Consider the following 18,954-nt stretch of genomic DNA (forward strand, 5'->3'; position numbering starts at 1 on the left):
TGTTTTAGACTTCCCTGGTCTCTTCTTGCTGTCATGGAACAGAGGCCCAGGGAGGAAAACAAGTGCTGTGATCTACTCCCTTCTAAATTCTACCTAAGTTCCATCTTTGATATCTCTTTGGGTGACCCACATCTATCTTCCTAAACCCAAACCATTTGTACCACCAAGTCCTATAAGTGCCACATGAGGCTTATCTAGCTATGCTTGTTTGCCTCAGTGTTGAAAGCAGCTGGACCTCACTACTGATATGTCCACAGAGCACATAAGGAGCATGTAAGACTCTTTGCTCCTCTGTCCTAACGTCTTCCAAGTTTCCTTCCTGGAATGGCTCTTTGGTGGTTACCCTTGCTTTTAAAAGATATGGGCAGGAAGCAATTTGTTTCTTGCAGATGTTAAGATCTTTCCCTGACAGCTCCAACACAGACCACTTTGGCAGGATTGGGAAAGGCTAGTGAATTTATCAAGCTAAAGGATTTGGAGGTAAGAGTACAGGGAGCAGCTGGAAGTGTCCTTGTGGTCACAGGTCCCACTTCTCTGGGGCTTATTAAGATCAAGTTGTATTTTAAGATCATCTTGCCATGAGAGAAGAATATTTGTCTTTTTGATATTGCAATGTTTTGATACTAACCCCTTATTTGTAGCTTCATGAACATTCCAACACCACCTGGTACTATTAAGATTTCTGGAAACACTGAGAATGGGAGATGGGAATCTTGGGGTGCCCCAAGTTAACACCTCCTTAGTAAATAAATTAGATGTATTGGAGAGTTATGACATTTTTTTTAAAAAGCCCGTCATCTTACCCAAAAATTTTCAATTATGTTGGTTTTCTTTTTTTTTTCACACATACCTCATATTACATAGTAACCCAATGGCATGTAGGTAATACACATATAAGTGATCTAAAATTTGTTTTTTGTTTAAAATTTGTAATTTATTCCTAAACTTGAAATGAAATGAATTAGCAGGATAGCACTGAGGGGAAAACAAAACAAAAAACACCTTCACTATACAAGAATGTGAAATGTTGTTACAGGCTTAAAAAAACAAAACCTTAACATACAAACTTGTGTAATGACAAATACTCTTGATGTACCAATTAGTAAGAAATGCTTAATCAGAACATAAATTGACATGTTTATTCTAAGGCGCTGGCAGTTCAGTTTTCTTCTATGTAGACTCATTTGTCTCCAATTATACTGAATTTAAACACTAGAAGAGCAACAATGTGGAAACTTAAATCAATTAGCATTTTAAACACTAAAAGGGTAAATAATCTTTGACCACTGCTTGGAGTATATATACTATGTCCTCCACTTACACTGATCTTGTTTGAAGGGGGGCAGCAGTTAAGTAAAAATGAAAAAAATCATGTCGAGGCAAATGAAAGAGGAGGAGCAGGACTCTTGAGAGCGAGCAACAGGCAAGCTGAAACAGTTCGACTCCTTTAACAAATCTGGACGCTCTTGTCAAGGGAAAGGATCCTGGGAACCTTCTACCCACTCAAACTCCCTCCCAGATTGCCAAAGGAAATGTCATATAGAGAAAATATTTCCACATCAAACTTGAGCAAGATGAACTCTTCTTTCCACAATTCATAATGAACAAAAAAAAAAAAAAACCCACAACTTTTAAAAACAAAAAAGTCCAGCCTTTGAACAGCAATGGTTTCAAATCCTGTCTGCTTATTGAAATGCCTTTGAAATAAAAATTGTGGGGCCAAATAGGAGATTTTCTATGATTTAAACACATGCACAGCTCGAACCACGTACTGCCGGCAGATGGGACACTCGCTCATTCGCTTGCCACATTTGGTGCAAGTGACCATGTGGCCACACTCCAGAAGAACACAATCAATGACTGCATCCATGCAGATCCGACAGAGGTTGTCGTCTTCTCGTCATTGAGCTGCATCTTATCTCCATCTGAAAGGCAACAGAAGTGTATGTAGCAGGACCATGGGAAAATGCATCCAGTGAGCCAAAGTTCCCACAGCCCCAGTTCAGACAGATGAACACCTGCAGATCCTTCCTCCCCCCTGCCTTCTGTTCATCTCATGTAACCCGGGTTCAGGAAACATTCTGTTGAAGGATGAGGAACAAAAACCAGTACTTGAAGGCTACAGAATGTCCTATTGGACCTATCCAACAAAAAAGTTGGGTTTCCATCTCATTACAGATGAGTTCATTTATTTGGCCTACATTCAGAATCTTGAGAAATTTAGGTCAAAATAAGGAGATAATAACACACATGAATTTGGAACTCCACCCATGAAGCTGCCAATAAAGCCAAATTTGAGGGTCCTTTTTCCACAATTATCATAGGTATGGATGGCTGAAGAACCCAAGGCCATATATAGGCACAATCTCTACATCTGATAGGAACAAACTTCCCAAACTACATGAAACAGTACGTGACCCCAAATACTTCCTATATGTTCCAGAAATGCTGAATGATGGCTAGATTGCAAAATAAAAATTGCCCAAGATACATACACAGTAACCTAAACAGTGTCAAAAACCCAGAATGTTTGCATGTTTTTCTTGTACATGATGTCGCACTATGGTCTAGTTAAGTCAAAGGATCTCAGGTGATGGAATAAGTTATTCAATGGTTCACGCCCCAAATTTTCATTTCACAAAATACTTATTTGCAGGTATCCACCCACCCCCTTTAAAAATCAAGAAAGATACTGTTCTACAAAAGGGATTCATTAGACTGTTCCTTCTTTAAAACAATAGTTTTACTTTGATATGGGGGGGAGGGAGGAGAGGTTGGGACAAAATTTAGTTTTGTACATTCCAAGCAAATTTTGTACCAATGTGTCATCAAAAACAAGAAAACAAACCTACATGATTTTTGATTTTCTTCATTTTCTTTGTATAGTCTATTTACTCTCTCTACCAGCTCCCACTTTTCACAACAGCCAGAATAGTTGACAAAATTCCGAGCAAGGATTTCCTTCAATTGTCGGACACTCATCCCTTCAACATCTTCAAGACTTGACAGATCCGATAATGAAGCTCTCATCCGCTTTCTAGAGAGTCCAGGGGTCTACAAACACAGACAATTTTCATTATGTTGCACTCTAGGGTAAAAATTAAAAAGGCACAGATTGGTACTGCTTGAACTTCAAACCTCAACATTCCCATTCATGGGAAGGCAGCATTCTTAATGCCCACCCACCAAGCCTAACTGCCAGAAACAACTTGTAAGTTTTAAATGTATGGGAGGGGCTCCCTCACCTCTTCAGCATTTTCTTCATCATCTTCTGTGTGTGTTGAAGGCGTTTCACCTTGTCCCTGTGCACATAATGAATCTGATCAGGACCAAAAAGACACTTTCCTAACAAAATTCAGGCCATAATGACAGTATCTAAAAACCACAAAACAATGATGAAACGATTTCTATTAACAGCACTTTAGACACTGAGAACACTCATTCATGTATTCAAAGAATCTTTTTCACTTTTAAAAGGCTTGTTTTCATGAAAATCCAGTGTTTGAAGTTTCTGTGCAAACAGAAAAATCAAGGAACTGACAGAACCCATCCAGATTATCTAGAGAAGGTCGAAATAGGTTATTATGCCAATATCACATTAATATCACCAAGAAAGGCTAATACTGCTATCCTCCGGGGATACTCTAACGAAGACTATTGACCACTAGCTGAAGTTTGTTTTTTTTTAATCCTCAAAAGCAGGACCTTCAATTTCCATTATGATAACTCAAATCTTTGACACATTTAAAACAACTCCTCTCCTTCAGCCATTTTTACTATTCCTTGCTTTTCTGTTGATATGCCTGAGTCTTCCAGTTCCCCAAGATCAGGAGGAGATTGTCATCTTTGATTCTTCCCTCTCATAGCCAAATGTCCAGTCTTGGCAATTCTAGTGAAGTATCTTTAGCATCCATACCTTCTCAACTCCCACTACTTTTTTTTCACACAGTCTTTCATTATAACTGAATTCTTACAATCAATCTTCCTCCCTCTAGTCCAGGATCTTTTAAGAACCATATTTTGCTAACTATATTTGATGTAATAATAATATGTATTTTTTTTAAATCTTTTAAAAAAACATTACTCTGAGGAGGTCCACAGGTTTTAGCAGATCCTCAAAGGGATCCGTGATACACAAAACAATTTATGCCCGTTATGATCTAGATGTCCCTTCCACAATTCACTTCACAATGCTGCCTAAATTTTCTTAATGCACTGCATGGATCGTGTTACTTCCCCCTCAGATAACAAAAAATTAAAACAGATCCTTTTCACACACTGCCCTGGCAAAATGTCTTTTCAAATTTATCTCATTGTTACTCCTTGTATTCTCAACAGTTATTTAAACTTTCCTTTGAAACCTTGCCTTCAAATCACTGTATCTTTTACTTATACCAGCCCCATGACTGACTTTATCCCCATCTACTGGGATCCTACTCTTTGAGGATCTCCACACCCACAATGGGTGATCTTATCCATTTCCTTCATGTGTCAAAGATGTTCCTCATCTAAGATTTCTCAAAGCACTTAATTCTTTTTTGAATCAGTTGTCTATGTCTGACTCCCTCCAAAAAGACTAGAGATCTTTCTTAAAATAGCTTTGCATATTTATTGGACAAAATGTAAATAAAATTGTAGAAGACAATATTTAAAATAATTTTTGAGAGTACATCACCTACTTGTTTGGGCCTTAGTTCGCTCACTTTAAAATAAAGGGCATAGAAATGATTTTTAGGAATTCTAAACTTCGGAAGTATCAATTTATATATAAAACTGATAAATCTGTTCATTTGGCTAAATCTTCAGAGCAACCTGGACTGAACAACACTTTTGATTTTAAATTGCTAATGACATAAAACTAACAACTTTGCTTAAATGCTGATTTAGTAGTATTATTATATTACTTGTTCCCCAGTTAATATGAATTAGTAAGACTAATATTGCATCAGAGCTTTGTTACCCCTTCTATTTAATTCCAAAAACATTCATTTTGTACCATAAGCTGCCATTAATGTCATTTCCATTTAAAATCCATAAATTAGGATACAAGGGTAAGATCACTCGGTCTTAATCTTGACACCTTCATCAGTATGCTGTAAATAAAGCCTGAAATTTGCCAAGCTACTCAGATTAAATATTTTAATTTAATTACATTTTTTTGTAGATTTAAAGCTTTCAGTTACTTTGTTTACTATTTTTTCTTGAGATGAGATCCTCTGTGAGTCCTTCCTACTCAACCTACAATTTACATAATCATAGATGAACTTTGCACTTAGAAGACCCACAAACGTCTAAGTACTTAGGGAAATCAGCTACCTGTGAAAGTGCTGCAGGGCCAGAGTTTCCTCTTTGGCTTGTGAGGTCTCCCTGCGTTGGAGACACTGTTGAAGAAGGGACTGGGTACGTTGAAAAAAATGGATGTGTAAAAAAGCCAGAAGTCTGTGATCTTGAAGAATTCAGGCTGTGCGTGTCCATGTCTTCCTCAGAGCCCAATCCATGATGGCACAATACAAGATCAACCAAGTCTGCTTTCTCTCGGCAAGTGTCTATTGGTATATTTCGAAGAATGAGATACTGCCTCAGATCTTTGACTTTCAGTCGCATTAACTGAGGGCGCTGAAAGGAAGTTTCTTGTAACAAATGACAAGTACAACATCTTCGGAAATTTTCTTGTATGACTGAACAGACAGAACAAAAATCCTTCTTGCAGTCACAACATACATGCTAAAGAAACAGACAGGAAAGAAACCACTTAATTATGGATGCCATAACAGTCAACTACTTTAATCCTTGTTTTTCTTGCATTAGCAGTTCTTTAAGTGACATTATAAACCACTATATGTCACCAACCTATTTTTTACAGGTGTTCCCAATTCCCTTATATTTAAAGACTTGAAAACAAACTGTTGAAATGATTTGGGTTCAATAAAGTTACTTTTAGAAAACCATACAAGCTTGTGTTAATGAATTAAAACCTTTCCACCCCCAGTACAAACATATAATTAGCAGAGAGCGCAGCTGACACTAAGTGGAGAAGGAATGGAGAGAAACTTTTCCCTGGATCTTTTCAAGTATTTATTCCCAGTTAAAGAAAGATGTGAACACCACAATGAGAGTGAATAAAGGAGAAAGGCAACTGATCCTTCAAGGTTAATCCTAGAAAATAGAAAACCCTGCTAATACAATAATCTGTACCTTTTCATAGCCTTAATCACTCTCAAAGCTACATCCCAGCTTAGAGACATGGTAGTTTAAGAAATGCAATTATTAATTTAAGTTTGTTGCAGAATAAATTTCTTAAAAGGAATTAAGATGTAAACTGCTAAGAGATTTCAGGGCAACCTGGGAATGTTAGGTTAATTATTAAATTTCATTTAATACTTAAGAATGTACTAATGGATAATTTTGAAAAATAGAGATCAGAATAATACTGTAACAATTCAACAAATTGCGGGGAAAATGTTCAAGTGTTTTGCATAAGGGCACAGTCATTTGCTATAATTAGATCAATGAGGAGTCTTGGTGCCCTGACTGAAGTGATCACAGATCTCTATGAAAACAATTCATTCTTCCTTAAACAAAGGCTGCAGTGTAACTGCTTAAACCACATGATTCCTGGATATCAAGGCAAGCTGTGCAAGTCAGCAGGCAGGTTTCAGGACTGATTTAAGTTGTCACCTGCCTCAGTTTACCCATCTGATAAAATATATTTAATAAATACAAAAGCAATATAGACATCTTAATCTTGGAGTATCAGAGCTAGAAGGAATCCCTAAAGTATTAATAGTATTCATAATTTGACTTTAGAACTGAACACTGGCAACTGGCAACTGAAAAAGTGACAAACCAGCCAAACATTCCTTTATAATAAATATACACAACTACCTAACACCTCAAAATTCTAAAACTTATCCTGTTAATCTACCAGGAGAAAACATAAAATTGTTTCTAAGATAAAAAAATTATAGTAAATGTTATTCCTTCTGGTTCTAAGAATTTTACTAAACAGAAAGGTAAAAATCTTGAAGTAGTTCACTTTCCCCTAGAGGAATTTACCTGCAACTTGATTTAAATAAAGTATCAAAGATCTAATTTATTTACTAAAAACAACAAAAAACTAACCTTTTTTCTAAAAACTGAAAATGAAAGTCCACAGGCTTTGCAAACTATATTAGCTCCTCCTGTAGCTGCTGGTGGATATGTGGAAAAGTCAGTGTTTGGTGCAAATCTGAACGGGCCGGTACCTCCCCCAAATCCAGACTGTTGGCCTCTTACTGCTCCAGTCCCCATGACTTCATTCAGCAACCCACAGCACGAAGCCCACATAGATGTGGCACCCGCCTGAAAGAAACCACCAGACAATTAGTAAATTCATTTCAAAGTACAGTAAGTCTCAGCTACCTGGACACTTCTCTGGAAATGAATGGTTAGGAATTAGCTGAGGGTTATTAAAACCCTTTATGCACCATGATTTTTCAATTTATAAATAGAAACCTTCCCTCACCATTTAAAAGGTTATTATGAACAATTATTTTATTTGCTCAAATACCAAAAAATGCTGTTAAGAGGACTGCTTACCTGGTATACTGGGGACCCACTTCTTTAGCTGCTATGTGCTTGTACATAGCAGCTCCTTTTCATTTCAATTCTTGCCCTGTCTTAGTAATTTGTTGTCAGGCTTAGAATCCAGATAACAAAGCTTTTAGAACTGTGTGTAAAAGTAAGAACTAATTGGCTTTGAGCAAGAGTTTGAAGGTCTTGCATATTAGTATGTATAGGCTTTGTGACATTTATATTGGCTGTTCAGAAGTGGTTTTTGGCTCCATTTCCTGGAAAGGCTGCCAGATAATTGAGTTCTTAATGTAAGTTACATGTAGCATCTGAACCAAGTAGTTTCTCTTATCTGAATCTTCAATCAAAATATTAACCATGAAGTTATTTGTAAAAGTCTAATTTAGAGAGTCTATCTAAAAACGACTTTAGTTCTTGCTGATATGGTCAACAACACTAGAAAGTGATATAAAAAAATAAGAAACCTACCAGTGCCCAAGTTCGAAGCTATTCCAAATTACGAGGCAGAATCTATAATTAACTTCTGATCTGTTTGTTATAGTTATAAAGCACTCACTTAATCTAATTTGAATCCTTCTAGCTTCACCATAGGTCATCTACTATGTCTTAGGATGAGGATACAGATGAGAAAGAGTAAGAAACTTTCCCAAGAAGCCCAAGGCTCGGACTTTTGTCTTTAAACCCACTACTGCCTCTGGGTTCTGGTATGATTTTAGAAGCAGGGATTGCTACTTTCTTTGTAGCCCCATCACTTCGTACAATGTCTTAAACAAGATGCTCCTAAAATTAGAGTGATGATAGCAACACCTTATTCCCAGGATTGTGAAGACCACACATAGCAGGCTGGATCCAAAATCACAAAGGTCTGAATTCAAATATAGCCTCAGACATGTCCTAATTTGTCCAACCCAAGACAAATCATTTAAATTATTCAACCCAAGACAAATCATTTAAACTATTTGCCTTGGTCTCCCCATTTGTCAAACATGGATAATAATAGCAACTATTTCCCGGGATTATGGTGAAGTTCAGCTATGGAAACCTTAAAGCACTATACAAAATGCTAGCTATGTAAAATAATATTCACTGGGAGAGCTATAGTTGTATCCTGGTTAAAGCAAACTAGGTATGTTAAAATATATTTTAAGCCATAAAGGTTCCTATATTTTCTATGATTTCCTGTAAAATTTAGCATAGAGAAAAGTTAGCAGGAGGTTGAGAGGGCTTAAATCAATTTTCAAGCATTTGAAGGACTGTTGTAGAAAGAGATTAGTTTTTTCAGTATGGCCCTACAGAAGAATCCTAAGCAGAGGTCCTCAAATTTGTTAAATAGGGAGCTTAGAGAGCCAGACTATAATAAAAACAAAAACTTTGTTTTGTGGGCCTTTAAATAAAGAAACATCATAGCTCTGGGTGAGGGGGACAAACGTCCTCAGCTGCTGCATCTGGCCCGCAGGCAATAGTTTGAGTACCCCTGCCTAAGAGCAATGGGTTGGGTAGAAGCTCTAGAAGCAAATTTTGGCTTCATGCCCAACAAGCAAGAAGAGATGGATGCCTCAGGATGAGGTTAGTTTCTTACAACTAGATAACTACTTGTAGAGATGTCTTTTCAGACATGGATTGGACTTGATGGTCTCCCAACATATTGAGCTTTTTAGTGCTTTTGGGGAAAGACTTGTTTTATTCAAAATCTAGACATACTCTTTCAGGTATATATTTATCGTATATAGTTACAGGTAGGATTCTATTATCTCTCCCCCACAAAAACTCAAAGTACTACAATCTGACACTCTCTGGTGAAACAGACTTTCCTGTCCACTTAGCCTCTAAAGAGCTAAAATTAATCTTTTATTTCATACGTGATTGCTTTCAAAGAATTTTGATGCAGGAAACAGCAGAGACTATTTTTAAAAATGCATCTCGAATAAAGGTTCTTAAGCTTTTTTGTATCATGGATCCTGTTTGTTAGTCTGACGAAACCTCCAAATGCTTTCAAATGCTGTCCCTTACAAAGGAAACCTATTATATTTAAAGTTGATCTCTTAAAAAAATTTCTCATATAAGTTCACAGGCTCATGGTAAAGAACTCCTAATCAGTATCATAATGTAACAGAGCTAGAAGTTCTAGGGCATTTTGAGCTGTAAAGAACTAGAAATCTAGTCCTATCCCCCCCCCCCCTTTTTAAATGAGGAAACTTAAAGAGTTTAAAGGATTTGCACAAGTTCATATAGTAAGTTTCAGAGTTGAGATATGAACCCAGTTGTAACGTAACATCAAGGTTCTTCACAATACACCTTTGCCTAGTACTGAAAGGAATTATTTTCATCATAAAGAAAATCTTGTTTCCCCTTTCCTTGACAATGTATTCTTAGTGCTCAATCAGTACTAGCCTTTGGAAATACTCGAGTAACTGAGTACTGCCTATCCTGACCTAGGAATAGAAACCTGCAACTCAGTCCACATCCTATTTTGGAGAGAGACGAAAAAAATTTTTTCCTTAGCCTCAGGTTTCTTTTGGACTAAAGAGAAATCTACCAGTACTTAAATCAAAATCCAAGGAAGCAGTGCCCTAACCTTGATCTCATTGTCAACACTCAACTGCTGGCTATTCTCCTTGAAGCAAATCATATAATCAGCTATTGAACTGAAAGGGGTTTTAGAAGCCATCAAATCTTCCCCCAATTTTATAGATGAGGAAATTGAGACAAGTCAGTCAAATAACTTGTCCAGGCAGTTGGCAGGGTTAAAACTTGGTCTTCCAAACTGCAACGTCCAGACAGAGCCCTATCCAAAACACAGAGCTGAACCCATAATGGGCTCAATGTTTGCTTAATGGCGGAAATAGCGGAATCCCTTGTGAAAGATTTATAGAACATGGCTGAGAATCCCACAGGACAACAAAGTATGGATGAGATATGCAATCTGGGGCATCCCTGGAAGGAGTCCATGTTAAATGAAATCACTAATCCACCTAAAGTATCTGAAAATACTATACCTGAAAGCTGTAACAAAGCAGGAGGGTTTAAAAAAAAAAAAAAGAAAAAGACTAAGATCACAGAATTTCAGAATTGGAAAGGATTATCAAGTTCCTTTAGTACCTAAACAATCTTTACAAAAACTTTCCTAGTTGTCACCCAGCCTTGTTTAGAGACTTTTTAAGCAATGGGAACCCAAATCTATTTAAGCAGCCCATTCTATTTCTGAACTAGTAAAGTTAATTTGCCAAAACAGCAAAATTTCTCGCATCACCTCTTCAAAAGAACTTTTCTTCTACCCTTTCTCCTTTCCAGAGTGAAACCACAGTAGCCATTATATTAAGTCAGAATCTTGAGATAAAACATGTTGAAAATCTTTATTAGATCTTATAGTGAGAATCAAACTACTTTCCTCCTGTAACTATAATTATAATACTGTTCATGTGGAAACTTCAACAATTTGCATGCTACAAAGTCCACCTTGGCCCTTCTTTCAAAAACTTTACTTCGAAATTAAGTTTTCTCTTTAATTTTTTAGAAAAGCATTTAAATATAGTAATTCAACAGGTTGTCTTAAGTCAGACTGTTCCATATTATCACTGCCTTTAACAAAAGTGTATTCCACAGCAGGGCAGCAACACTTTTTCTGAGAGAGACAGAGCTAGTCAGAGAGCTTCAAATTTTAAATTTTGTTTATGGGCACATGCTCTTATGTGACTTTATTATCCTGCATAAAGAATATTTCCTTTTTTTTTTTTTTTTAAAGAACAGGTTTTTAATATAACCTACTGTAACTAATGTGTCACGGACTCCTTCCGGGAATGTTGTTATGCATAAAACTTAATTTAAATACATAAAATAAAATACAGTGGGATCACAAACTAAATTATTTCTAGTTTAATAAAGATGTAATGTTTCTCCCATTCAAATTCACAGATCCCTTCAAACCTACTGACAAGGGGAGCTTGAAACTGAAGAGAGACCCTGAACACTTTCTTTCTAAAGGAGAAAGCCTCCTTGAGTAATGGCCTCGTTAAAGGACTCCACCTGAGGCAAATAGGATAAGTCATCCTGAGAGACAGGCACCATTCCCATTGATAACACTCACAACCGATTAAATTCTCCATAGAGGTAAAGTTTAGTCCAGACACCCATTTAATCTAAAATTCTCCATTAATGTTATTTATAGGAAAGAGAAAAAGATTAAGTTACTCTCTCCAGAATATTAAAAAAGAACAAAGAATCTAAAGAAGATAATGAATATTTTGATTCTAACTAGACACCTGAAGAAACTACCCAACTAAGTATAAAGATTTATTTTTAAAAGTTTATTATCAGGAGGTGGAGAAAATTTAAAATTCATTCAATAAATATCTATTGTGTCTACTTAGAGAACAAGGCTCTATATAGAACTCAACTGTTAACCAATAGTATTATGAGAAACAGGTACTTAATACATACATGGTATTATGTAATAAATGTTTTTTTATTCATTCAACAAATTCTAAATTCAATTTTCCCCCCACAAAACCATTTGAAAATGAAAAACTGCCACACAGCTGTTAATATTAACAACTTAATGAATTTTCATGAAGGTTATTTGATCAGCTATTCAACATTATTTGCACTGTAGTGGAGATTCTCTCAAAAGATATCCTACAAAATACTGCCAAAAATGCTTTATCGCTTGCAGATAATAGAAAACAAGTAATTTTAGGGGTAAAGTAACTTACTTTTACTTATCCAATATTCACAAAACAAATTTTGACAATCATACATACTCACTTAATAACACATCAGACTTTGAACTAGATAAAGAATTCAAGAAAAACAGTTGCTGAGAATAAACTGAATAGGTGATTCATCCCCATTCTGCCACATTATCGTCAGATTAATCAGTATAGCATTCTTTGCTGAGGAATTATGGAATACTGATTATTACCTACAAATGCTTTCTGAAAACTGCCAGTGAGGAAGAATCTCCGATTATCTAAATTTTCTCTTAATACTAGTCACAGATAGACATATAGATCTAACACCGAAAGGACTTCAGAGGCCAGCACATCCTTCACTTCACATGAAATGGAAGCCCAGGGAAGTGAGTTATCTGCCCTGCACAAGGTCACACTGGGATTAGGTTGCATAGTCAAAATTTACTTAAATCCTTAAACGTTCACCTTCCAGGGTTTGTTAGTTTTTTTCATTTTAACACAAGGTCTCCTATACATTAAGCAGTACAGAGGACCAGTCTTGGAAATAACAGATAAGTAGTTCAAATCCTGCCTAGGTAGCTAAGTAGCATGAGCAAATAAAAACTCCTAAATTACAAATAAATTGTCCATCTGTGTAGCTGGAAGGAAATTTCTAAACCAGTTCTCCACAAAGATGAAATCAGAAGCCTAGTGGTACACATAAAGATGTAATTTGTATGGGTCAGAACTACCATGAGGACCTGAGCTATGTTTAATTAACTGAGATTCCAACTTAGTTCCAAAATCCTGCCCTCTTTAGGAAGATAAACAGTTGTCGTTCAATTTAAGGATAATATAAAATGACTTGATTTTAAGACAGTAATGACTAAAAATTTACTGGGAAGACCATATTGGAGGGCTGTGGGAAAACAGGCACATCAATGAATTATTGAAGGCCCTGTGAACGGGTCCAACACTTCCAGCAAACAATTTATAACTATGCTCCAAGTTACTAAACTGTACATACTAGATTCAAATAGAGAATGACCCAAGCATACTAGTATTAGGCCTATACTCTTAAAAAAAAGACAAAAGGGACCATTTTCAGAGAAAACTAGGAATGCTTTTGATCTAATGTCAAATGAAGTAAAGGAGACTAGTACAATTTATACAATTACAACAACATTATGGAGAAAAACACCATAGAAAGATTTTGAACTAATGTAATAAAAACATGAAGATTAATCATGAAACCCACACCATCTTTTAGAGAAATGATGAGACACGCAGATTTGAACATTACTAATGTGGTCATGTTTTACTGGATTCTGCTTATTTGTTTTAAGAATTTTAAGAGTTTTTGGGTGCTTTTAAAAGTTGTTCAATGGGGAGGGCAGGAAAAGACACCACAAAAATTAAAGACACAACCACGGAAAGTCCTCACTTACAGGGTAAAATTGCTATTTGTTTATTCATCTATCCAATAATTAAAGTCATTTTAACTTCACTGAAAAGAGCATTTGTTTAGTTGAATGACCACTACTGTTATAATTCGTGTAGTTAATACTACTGAAATCAAGACAAGGAATATGTCCAAAAAACTGATTACTTACGAGACTTTATAAAGCAATTCAACAAAATAGTTGTCATTCTACATATAATAAACTGGTCTAAGACACATGTCCTGAAAAAGTCAGTTTCACAAAAACTAAAATGTAAAGAAACTTTATTCACAATTATCAGTTATCAAGTTTAGGATTAGCCAGAATAACCAGAATTTTGTAACTAGATTTTTTTTGTTGGTCGGAGAGCATGGGTTACAGTATTAATGGGAGGGAGGGGGGTAAGGAGCTACTTTAATTCAGTTTTCAAGAAAGCTCTAAAAGAGGATTTAAGGGAGAAAAATTTTAATTTCCTTAAGCCCTCATTTTTCCTATCTTTTCTAGGATACAAGTTCTCTCTACTTCACTGCTCCCCAATCCCACGATTTCTGCACTCCATCGGTATAATACTCAATATCTGGGGGTTCGGGCACCGGAGCCTTCTGCCTCCTTCCACTTCGGCTCCCAATCGCTTTCTCAGACGCCTGCCGAGCAGCGCTCACGGCTCGGCGCTCCTACCGGGAGAAGGTGAAGGACACACGGCTCGAACGGCGAGCCTGCCCCGACCTGCCGCCCCGCTGCCCCTCTCTCGGACCTTCTCCGGTCTCCTCCCCCCAGATCGGGCAGCGAGGACAGAGAACAAACGCTCGGCAGTTAAACAGTCGAGGAGCCGGATGCCTCCCCGGGGCGGGCGCGGGGGCCCGCGGGAGAACGAGGCCGGATCACCGCTTTAAGCCCCGCGGCTCCCGGGCTGCCCCATTTCCCGGCCCCCTCCCCCAACCGGTCCCGCAGTTCCCGTCCTGCGACAGAGACGGTCCCCCAGCCTGGGGCCACCTCGCCCTCAGGAGCCCGCACAGGTTATCAGCGCACTAGCTCCGATCTCCGGCGGGGGGCGGGCCGGCGCCAGGGAGGGCTCGGGATTTCTCCCGAGGGGGCGGCCGGTGGGCGGAAGACCGGCAGGGGAGGAGGATTGTCGGCCGCTGCCGGCCCCGGTCCCGTCCCGCCCCCCTCCCCCCAGCCCCAGAGGGAGTCCTCTCACCTTCATGGCCGCAACCGCCTCTCCTCGGTCGGTTCTACCGGAGAACTCAGCACCATAGCAGCCCCCGGCCAGGCACCGAGCTCCCGTCCTCACAGGGTGAGGGAGACGGCGACCGCAGCAGATAAGGCTACGGCTACAGCTCAAGCACCTCTTAGTCGGCGAGCCGCTCGCTTGTCTATGGAGGAAGCGTCGGCAGCGGCGTCGCCACGTAAGGGGCGTGGGGGTACGCCAGGCGAGAACGGGAAAAGGCTAGAAAGGGGAGGGGACCAGCGAGGACCGAGCGGCGGCCGAGACGGCCAATCCAGGGGGAGGGTCCGAAGTGGACCGGCCTTGGAGCCAATCAAGCGTAGGAAAAGGGGAGGGCCCGCAACCTGATGGAGGGTAGGAGTTGGGCGGGTAGGGGGAAAGGGCGTGGCGGAAGAAACCATTCCGCCGAAGTGCGTGGGGGGGAGAGATTTCCCAGTAATGAACTAGCTGAAAGAGCTCCTTAGTCATCTTTCTCCCGAGGTAAGGGCCGCCCCTCCCTTCCAGAGCTGGGTGATGACGTCACCAGGGAGGAGGAGGGAAACGGAGAAGGCGCGAAAGGCAGAAGGGAATTCGAAACGGCTCTAACGGTCGTAACGGCCCCTCGCGGGGCGCGCGCGCCTGCGCGTACCCCCACCTTTGCCCGCTATTCTTCGCTCGTTCGACGCCCAGGAGGGGAGGGGTGCCCCGAATACCCCAAGAGTCTCGTTAGGCCCTGGCACACCAGAGGCACTTAATAAATGCTCCCCGCCCAGGGGCTGGAAGGAGCTTGACCCCCTGTGGTGGAGGCTTCACTGAGGTTTCCTCACGGACTCCATCAAAGCCCAGGAAAGCTTGGGGGAGGAGGGGAGGAAGCTTGTTACTGATCCAGGCCCCCCCACAATGCCCCTTTGATTGGTTTGCAGATGGACGTGTCCCAGAGGCTCCTTGGCCAAACCCTGCCTTCTGCACATGGGGAAACTGAGGCACAGGGTTTCACAAGCAGTGAGGGTCATAGGTGGCATTTGAACCCTGCTCCTCCTTGTCCAATTGAAAATGGGCATGTAGCTCTGTGTGTGTGCCAGGAGCCTCACAAAACTCTCAATGTGTGTCAAGAGCCTCACAAAGCTCCCAGTGTGTGTCAGGAGCCTCATAAAGCTCTGTGTGTGCCAGAAGCCTCACTAAGCTCTTAGTGTGTGCCAGGAGCTTCATAAATCTCTGTGTGTGCTAGGAACCTCACAAAGCTTGGTGTGTGCCAGGGAACCTCTCAATATGTGCCAGGAGCCTCATGGAGTTCTCAGTGTGCCAAGGGCAAAGGTGCAAGGTCATCTGTGCATCTGGTGGAATTGGCCTTCCTGTGGGGAGAGACTGGATTGAGTAGCCACTGGTCCCCCCAACTCTGAGATGCTGTGCTGCTGAGATTCCTCCAAACTGTGGGGTTCTGTGACTAATGCCTCATTATGACATGGAGATGACCAGGAGTTCTGAAGGCTCTCACCATGGAGCCCAGGCTCTGGGGAGGGCGGAAGGAAACCCCCAAACCAAAGCTCGAACCTGTGGGGATGCCTTTGACAACTTGTCTCTGCCCAAGTGGCTTTTCCACATACAATTTACAAACGTCAAAAATGAAGACAGAATTCTGTAATTGAGATTAAACAATTACAAAGTGCTGGTAATCATCCTAATTCATCCAAATTAATAATAATCATTTCCTTTTGGTGTACTTTAGAGAATTATTTCCCTAAAACCAATCCATTTTTATCCATTCTAAGAATTCCTTTTAACTTGGTTAAAGGTGAATTCAAGAGACTCTTATTACAGTAACTAAAGGGGCTCTTAGTCTGACCATTGCCCCAATTAGACAACAAGCATTTATCAAATACCTACTATGTGCAAGGCAATGTGATAAGCACTGGTGATACAGCATCTAATAAACAATGTACAAACTACATATAGGAACAATCATCAGAGGGAAGGCACCAGGATTGAAGACTGGGAAAGCTTTCTGTAGAAGGCAAGATTTTAGTTGGGAGTTGAAATCAGGGACAGAAGCAGAAAAGCAGGGGAGAAAAAGGCAGAAAGCCAGAGAAAATGACCAGAGCTGAAATAGCCTTGTTCATGGAACAGCCAGGAAGTCACTGGATGGAAGAGAAGGGAGGAATAAGAAGATTGGTAAAAAGGTAGGCGGGGGTTGGGTTATAAAAGGCTCTGAATGCCAAATAGAGCATTTTGTATTTGATTCTGAAGGTGATAGGGAATCACAAAAGTTTGCTGTGTAGGAGGGTAACAAGATCAATTTGACAGTGGAATGCAGGATGGACTGGACTTCTAAGAACTGTGGTACCTTAGAGTCTACGGCCTAAACTAAAATAAGGAAATTAAGAAAAGGGAAATTTGGGGAGGGAAAAGATAATGGGTTCATTTTGGGATATATTGTGTAAGGTGTCTACACACTGTAGCTGGATATGTAAGACTAGATAAACATTTAAGAATTATCAGCAAAGAGATAGTAATTAAATCCATGGAAATGATGAGATCAACAAATGAAGCAAAATAGAGGGAAAAGGGAAGAGGGCCAGGGCCAGAGCCCTAGGGAGCACCTACCATTAGCAGCTGTGACCTGAAAAAAGACCCAGAGGAACCTGAGAAAGCTTGGTCAAACAGACAAGAGAATCAGGAAAGGAAAGCATCATGGAAGCCCAAAGAGAAGAGTGTGATTGATAGTGTCAAAGGTCAAGAAGGATGAAGACTGAGAAGCAGCAGTTCCATTTGGCCATTAAGAGATCACCGGTCACTGGAGAGCAGTTTGGATATATGAAGAGGCTGAAGACAGGTGGAAAGGGAGGGGATGGGAACAGCCACAAAGTGGGGGAAAGGGAGAGGGCAGAAGTAAGGATAGGCTGGGGAGAAGAGGGCACATTGGTAAGCAGCAGAAAGCGGCTGACCGACAAGCAGAGACCAAAGTGGGAGGTTGCGGAGGAAAGAAGGCAGGACAGACTGGGACCACTTGGGTAGGCAGAGGGGCCTTTGCTTCTAGAGAGGGAGGGAGGCTATGGGACAAGGAGGCAGAGGAGGAAGCTCTCAATGCAGTAGAGGCAAGGCTTTCAGCCCAATAGGATCCATGGCAGGCCCAAGAAAGGATGAAAAGGTTGGGAAAAGTCGAGAGGGGCATTAAGGAGGGAGGCATGAGCTGAGACACAGTGCGGGTCCACGGGGGATCTGGTCAATGCAATTTTGGCTCATGATTCTTTTCAGCTTCTGTTCAGCAGCATGAGGGGGAGCAATAGATTTTAGGGAGAAAGACTTCCCCAGATGATCTGGTCTCTCTTGGATAAGAAAGGAACTCAAGGATTTCAGAGCCTGTCCTCTCAGCAATGACTGCATATAGATAAAGGCTTGGACAAATTCAGTAAGAAAATATTTCTAAGGAGGGGGGAGGGACATAATGTGCTGCCATACTAGCAGGAGGGATTCCTGAGCTAACTTTGAGAGGTCCCTCCTCCTCCTCCTCCCGACCCATCCCCCCCTTCAGCTCACTCGAAGGTCCACAATGCCTTGAGCCACAACCCCCAGGGCAGACTGCTCTCTTCTCCACTAACCCCATCCTTCAAGCTGTTTTTGCTTCAGGACAAAAAAAAAAAATTCCTTCAAATCTCAGAATCTCATTTTCCCAGATTCAGAGAGACCTGCCTTTTAGACCACTTATGTAGGGAGTGCCTGGTCTCCCACAAGATGACTGATCTATTCCAGGACTTGTCTGCACCTTTCCAGGTAGGAGAGCCAAACAGTGGCTTTGAACCTGGCCCCTCCCAGCCCTCCAGCCCCTTACAAATGGCCGGCACCAGGAAAGGACCTGAGCACCCCTCTAATCTAACCCCGAGTTGTGGAACAAATGAGAACGAGACTAAGAGAACCGAGGGACACAGTTCACAGAGAAAGGAAGTTGCAAAGTTAGGAGCCCCTTTCATTGTTCTTCCCCATGAACCACACTGCCTCCCCGAGATCCCTGAGGTCACTCAAAGGTCAATATTTAGGCCAGAAACACTTGGGTGGAGGCCATGAAAGCTCTGGT

The 18,954-nt window shown here is 40.4% G+C and overlaps 1 protein-coding gene across 1 annotated transcript; it reads right to left on the minus strand.

The window, feature by feature from the left end:
• Positions 1–908: 908 nt before the first annotated feature.
• On the minus strand, positions 909–15,075 carry RNF34 (ring finger protein 34). The gene is given in 7 exon segments (XM_051972749.1): positions 909–1,899; positions 1,902–1,925; positions 2,853–3,054; positions 3,246–3,302; positions 5,317–5,724; positions 7,123–7,341; positions 14,880–15,075. Coding segments are annotated over 7 exon segments (1,080 nt in total). The 5' UTR covers positions 14,886–15,075; the 3' UTR covers positions 909–1,735.
• Between the last annotated feature and the right edge of the window lie 3,879 nt (positions 15,076–18,954).

This window comes from Antechinus flavipes, chromosome 1 (assembly GCF_016432865.1).
Source record: "Antechinus flavipes isolate AdamAnt ecotype Samford, QLD, Australia chromosome 1, AdamAnt_v2, whole genome shotgun sequence".
Taxonomy (NCBI): Eukaryota; Metazoa; Chordata; class Mammalia; order Dasyuromorphia; family Dasyuridae; genus Antechinus; species Antechinus flavipes.